We start from the raw sequence: 6890 nt of genomic DNA on the forward strand, positions 1-6890 counted from the left end.
CTCAAACCTGGGTAAACATCGTCTCTTGTTACCCATCGTTCCCAGATCTACAGATCGGGACCCCCTACTCAAGATTAGCCGGTTTTAGTGCCGAGACATACCAAGTCACCCACGCCTAGGCCACTCATGAGATGGGATTCGACACTCTCAAGTGGCATAAAACTTGTTGCATTCTTGTTGGATAAACCCCCACATCTTTTGGATTGAGTTAATGCCACGGGTGCTAGCAAACTTGTAGGACGAAAACTTCCAACGTTCATGAAAGGTCACATGAACTCCCCCCCAAAACACGACACCTTTTGCTCGGCTTCGGTCTTGGGATCTTGCCCTATTTTCTTTCAACTCTCGCAAATCAACTTGTCCTCATCTTTGGTGTATGATCCCGTGTGAGTGCTTTGCCTCCTCTTTTGTGCATTGGCCCTTAGGGCGAGCCCATCGATAAACAAATGGCTCCTCCTCAATGTCTACGCCCTCTTCTCCGCCTTTGCAATAGATGTCTTCATGCCAGGGCATCGGTCTCTTCTTGGTCGTTGTGACCGCCAATGTATTCGACACCATCATCTTGGTCGCAACCGTCTTGGCTTTGGGTCTCGTCGGGATCAAAGCCTTGGCCATGGCCCTCGGGGTAAAAGGCTTGGCTTTGGGTCTCGTCGGGATCAAAGCCTTGGCCATGGCCCTCGGGGTGAAAGGCTTGGCTTTGGGTCTCGTCGGGATCAAAGCCTTGCCCATGGCCCTCGGGGTGAAAGGCTTGGTCACTGCCCTCGTAGATGATGTTTTCCATAAACTCATCAATGTCCGGGTCATCATGCGCCATCGTCAGGTTGGGCATTGCGTCGAACAACTTGCGGGTGTCAGGAAGGTTGGCCGTAGGAATCGCCCGTGGTTGCTTCCTTTGCATCCCAATGGCCACCTGGTCGGCACCACGGACCCAGGCGTGGCATTGAGGTCGATGATGGCCGCGGGAGCGGGGGTGGCCGGCGTGATCATGTTGCCGTCTGACAACATGGAGAAGCGGCTCGCAGCATGCTCGTGCACCGGATGAAGACCGTCTGTTTGCGGTGTTGTGGAGGAGCATTTGGTGCACAAAGAATTTTTTTTTGCCGTGAAAAACACTGACGGTGTCATAGTATATTAGATGTTGCTAGGTGAGAAATTGTAGTGGTGGCCAATGCCACGTGGCATGTCATAAGCACCAGCACAATAGTACTGACGTGAGCTTCAATGCCACCACTATTTTTTAACAATGACGACATATTGACTGTGTTAGGTTCCCACGCCAGCAAGATATTTTTATCAGGTAGTAGCTAGCATTTTCTGCACTAGTGGTGTTTTTGCAATTTCGTGTTGCTTTTGATCTCATGCTAAGATGTTGTTTGGCCGACCGATGAGTGAACAGATACAACAAGCATGCATATATATCGATATTCGTCATCCTGGGTGAGTAATAGTTATTCTTCACCTCCTCTCTATTTTAACATCAATACACCGTATTTTTACGTTTCGTAAATTTTGTCTTATTTCATACATAAAAGAGAACGCAAGAAAACGTGTACTTGCCGTAAAAATATTTTATGTTACGTAAAATTACGAATGTAAAAACATAGTGTAAAACATACATAAAATGTGATTTTTCTGGTCTTATAACCTATATTTTTATTTTTTTATACCAAATTTTACATATTAAATCAATATGCATGTAACTATTTATATTCTAAATATAATTTATTTAGTAAGCAATCGTAAGATTACAACGGGTGAAGAATAACTTATTCTGCACCCTGGGCGATGAATAGTAACACTATATATATATATATATATATATATATATATATATATATATATATATATTATTTTTGGTGTCTAGAAAATGTATTTTTGATTGAGAAAAATAAAGGGCTCCCTAAGCCCGGCCACCAAATGCACTTTGAGGTCAAATCCCTAGTAACTAAGCTACAAATAAAATATTCTGGATCATATTTTAATCATGATTTTAACAAATAAAATTTAAATTATACTCCTACATACTCCCTCCGTTCCTAAATATTTTTGTCTCTCTAGAGATTTCAACAAGTGACTAAATATGGAGCAAAATGAGTGAATCTACACTCTAAAATATTCTATATACATTCGTGTGTGATAGTCCATTTGAAACCTCTAAAAGACAAATATTTAGGAACGGAGGGAGTAATAACAAAGATAATATTATTAAAAATTACATATGCGAGTGCAACAATAATTTTTCATGATATGCATTAACAATTTTTTTAGTCAAACATGTAGTCAAACTTAAAACAAAAAAATACTACTATTGGTTGGGCTTCCTAGGTCGGGAGGGAAGCCTTTTTGAACATTCGAATTTCAAACAACCCAGCGTGACGACAACGGGGAGGAGTGGACGTGCCACAGCCTACAGTAGGAAGGAGAATCGATTCCTTCCGGATTTCCCTCGGAATCTTTTCTGCAGCAGACTATGGGATTGGAACGGCTCGCCCAAAGGCAAAGGTAACGTGTACAATACGACGACCCCTGCATGCGCTGCAGCTCCCTGATACCCGGGCCCACCACCCGCCCTTTCCAAGATTCCCCGCATCCCGCCACGTGGCCATCCTTCCGAGCAACGCCAGGGTCGGCGCGGTTCCCTCGTCCCACAACACCAAAAACACAGGTCGCCGCTCAAGCCCACACCAACGTTACGCGGGCCCCACCCCCGCCGCCTCCTTCTCCTCTCCCCCTCCCTCCCCCGCAGCGTCGCGCCAGTGCCCGTGATCAGTGCAGGCGGCAGCTTTCCCCTCCCCTCCCCTGCCGCAGTTCGATTCCCCTCTCCGTCCCTCTCGGCCTCTCCACTCCACCGTCGCGAGCTTTGCATTTGCTTAGCCGCGAAGGAACAGCCCCGCCGCCGTCGCCGCGGACCGCGGCCGGAGGCCGTGCACCCTGCACCCTAGCTAAGATGAGTTGCCAGAGCCCGACGACCCAGCGGACGCGCGCGGCCCCGCCGCTCCCGGCGGCCGTGGGCGCGGAGCTCGCGCGGCTCGAGGCGCGCCTGGGGCAGTGCGCCGGCCCTGACGCGCGCCAGCGGCTCGCGGGGCTCGGCGAGGCGGCGGCGGCGCGGGTGCTGCGCACGATCGCCGAGTCCCGGACGCCCGTCAAGACGCTCTCCGGCTTCATCAGGTACCTGGCGGACAAGGCCGACAAGGACTTTGAGATGATGCAGCGCAACGCGCGGAGCATCCCTCCCGCCGAGAGCGCCGCCTGTTGCAGCTCCGGCCCTTCGCAGGGAGGTGAGCCACCTTCTCCCCCTTTTGTTTATTAATATATGGTCTGCTTGTGCTTGGTTGGATGTGGAATACAGTTAGGGGATGAGCGTGCATTTGTTGGTTCTCACAATGGTGCATTCTGCGGAAATGCGGCTGCCGCAGTACTGCATTTTGTGGCGAAAGTGATCCTTTTTATTCAAATTTAACGGCTGGATCCTCGGTTCCTGCTCTATTTTTGGAAATCCTCCCACGTTTCAATGTAAAATAAGTGGAGTTAAGTGGTGCTTTCTTTCTGTTGTTCGGGTGGATCTGCTTCATGCTCGGCAGTAGGGATCACCAAAATGGCCATGCTCTTTTCTTTTGTTGATTTCGTCGTCATATTCTTCTTTGCCATTCGCCAAGTAGTGCTTTTGGAATTTTCTTATTAAGCATGCTATCGTTTGAAAGACAGAGCATTCTTGGCACATGTTCAGTATAATGATGTTTCCACACTAGATTGCACCGATACGGATACGTGTATCAGTATCACCGATACGAATATGTGTATCAGTATCGGGGCGATATACGTAGAATATGGTATCAATATGGGAATATGTTTGACTATTTTTGAAAATAACATAAAAAATATGGTATCAATTAAGCACCAAGCCATTTAGCATATACTCCCTCCGTCCCAAAATAACTGTACAAACTTTATTCTAAATCAGCGACATGACATGGCCAAGTATGCTGATCTCAGTCAGGTGCAGCGACATGACATAGCCAATTAATCAATTAAGAAAGCTCTGTTTTGCAAGGATTTCCTACTAGTCTCTGGTGCAAACCAATTCTCCTTGGTCGTATACAGCGGTGAACTAGCATAGCAGAGCGCAAGGAGCAATATAGCAGCACAGAGCTAAAGGGTATTCCGCAGGGGAGAAATTACCAGACAGAGCAGAGCAAGAAGCACCAGAAACCTCTCTACTTCTGCTTCCGATATCTGCTACTGCTTCAGCTTCTTGTAAATTCTGTTCTGCAGATAACACCAGAATTAACAACTTCCAGGCACTAACTGAACTTCCAGTCACCATTTCTCAAGACATTCTGTTGCATTTCCAACAGCTGCATTGCATTTTCTGAAGCAAGGCTATACACTATACAGTATGTCAGGATCACACTTGGCCATTGCAGCAGCCTCGTGCAAAAGCCTCAGTGCTTCCTCCTGTAATCTCAACCTCTCTGTGTGAGAAGTGGAGGACCTAGCAAAAGGTCGATAACAAACACCAATAAAATGGTTTACAACGCTGATAAAATGTTTCTCGTGACTTCTGAAGGACTTCATGGCTTTATTTGCCAATTTTATTCCTTCAGAAGCATGCATTCTTACAGCATAGTTTGTTTGGCCCCTAAAAGAAGAGATGGAACATGAGGTTTTCCCTTCCTTTCTAATACACGAAAACCATTCCTTATAATGTTCAAGGCACTATCGTCCATGCCAGTTGCACTGGAGCAAAGTGCGAGAATATACCACATTTCTGCTCTGCTATAGATTCCAGGCCACAACGTTTCTAGATGGTTGGCCAAGACTTCAACTCAATGCTGATAATGACAGTGCATACATCAAATCAAATGATTCACGAGGTCAGGATCCCACTTTATTTCTCGGAGGGCTAGCTTTCTTATAGGTATGAGCAGCAACAAAATTGCTCCTTCCTCAATGTTGTTTTCCAGGGTTAACAGATTCTGTCGTTGATTGAATTCTTGAGGAAACTATACCTCAACACCGCAGCACAGTAGTCACTGCCCTTTCTTTTTGTAAGTTGGCGGACCTTTTGTATAAATTTTGTACTAAATCAGCAACACTTATTTTGGGACGGAGGGAGTATTTCATAAGTGCAGTCCATTATCTTCTACATCTTCTTATCCATGATTTCAACAAAAGCAAGAACCAGCAGCCAAAGGGTAGCAGCAATTTACCGAACTTTAAGTTCACTTAGAGAGAAAGGGGAGCAGGAGCACCGTGGAAAGGAGCCCACCACCAGCACTATTAGAGCCTCAGAGGTATCGGGGACGTATCAGGAAAGAATCGGTATCGGATACGGTATCTGATACGGATAAGCATCGGTGTTTTCTTGTTTCCACACTTCCTGCCTTTGCAACCATGCCTGATTTGCTATGCATATTGTTCATGTGGAATATTTTTCTGTATTCATTCAATTGAGTCTGCTTCTCGTTCTCCTTGCTAGATTGACGATTCTTTGCTTTTATGTTGTATATACTGTAATGTTCCTTGAACTAACCATGAAATCTTTGGTTAAACAGATGACTCTGTATCTGGGCCACAGTACCATAGCGATGATCAAGTTGAGGTTCAAAGCCCTTACACTGAAGAGATAGCTTTTCGTCCCTCAAACCATGCTGGGAGTCCCAGTCAACCGTGGCCTATCAGTTTGCAGGATAACATGGGTCCTGTCAGAGAAATTGTTTGTATAGAACCAAACGTGGCCACGATGGCAGCTAATACTCCATCTGGTCGGGCCTCCTTGCAAATCCAGGATGACATTCAGATTAATGATCCTATCCGAGCAATGACTCCTACTCTGATGCCGGCAACAACCCGGCCCAGGATGGCAGCCGATAACCCATCCTCAATGACACCTGCTATGATGCCAGTTCCAACCCTGCCATGGATGGCAGGCGAGAACCCGCGCGCTTGGATCCCGCTCCTGAACCTGGACTATGCTCCTACTCCTGATGTTATGATGCAGGGGGGTAGCCCTGGCCATTGCGTGTCCATTGGGCTGCATAATGATATGAGGATTGAAAGCCCCATACCAAATGCCATTCATACACCTCCGAGAAGTGTTTCCACACCAAGCCCTGTGCGGGATCTTTCAAGACCTGTTCAGCGAATGGTTCTTCCGTCAGGAAGCCCACATAGCCCAGCATGGGCAATGGCGCCAAGTTGTGCAACCTATCATGCCACAGAAAATGCATTGAGGGAGAAAGCAAGTCCTCAAATGCAAGCACTGGAGGAATTGGAGTTCATGAAGAGATTTATGATTTGTGCATACCTTCGTCAGTGAGTTCCTCTTTGAGTTACGGTTTTTGGAGTACATGGTTTTGTTATACTTGTTAACAAATAGAATCAAAACGTCTAATTTGTTCACTTCCATGGATGGCTTATCCAGACAATCACTATTTCCTAAAGTACATGTGCCTCTTGTTCCCAGTAAATTTAACCTTTAAGGCAAAACTGTCTTGTATATGTGATGCAGTTCCTGTTATATCTTCTATTTGATTTACAGGAAGAGGATAGAAGATGAACTATCTGTGGACTATATTAGATCCTTGAAGCACCTTTCCATAGTTCAGTTTGAGTCAGAAATCTGGAGAGCATTTGGTTGCAAATATATAAAATTTTCAGATAGAGTGAAGGTTTTTTTAATCAATCTATTGTTTCATCTTATTACATGATAGGTCTCTTAACAATGGTCAAGTATGATGCTCTTCTATCATAGTAGCACATGATATATCCATCCAATGGAACCAGAGCTATATATAATTTACAGATGTGCAGAAAGATTCAAGTGTTTTGGCTTTTAGTTTGCACATGAATGCATATCGTAACGTCATGCCTACTGTGCCGAACATGTA

The 6890-nt window shown here is 45.6% G+C and overlaps 1 protein-coding gene across 1 annotated transcript; it reads left to right on the top strand.

Annotated features, from left to right (window-relative positions):
• Positions 1–2947: 2947 nt before the first annotated feature.
• LOC123067427 (probable RNA-dependent RNA polymerase 4) lies at positions 2948–6319 on the top strand. The gene is made up of 2 exons (XM_044490225.1): positions 2948–3278; positions 5556–6319. The coding sequence occupies exons 1-2, from the start codon at positions 2948–2950 to the stop codon at positions 6317–6319; spliced, it is 1095 nt and encodes a 364-aa protein (XP_044346160.1).
• The last annotated feature ends 571 nt before the right edge of the window (positions 6320–6890 follow it).

This window comes from Triticum aestivum, chromosome 3B (assembly GCF_018294505.1).
Source record: "Triticum aestivum cultivar Chinese Spring chromosome 3B, IWGSC CS RefSeq v2.1, whole genome shotgun sequence".
Lineage (NCBI taxonomy): Eukaryota > Viridiplantae > Streptophyta > Magnoliopsida > Poales > Poaceae > Triticum > Triticum aestivum.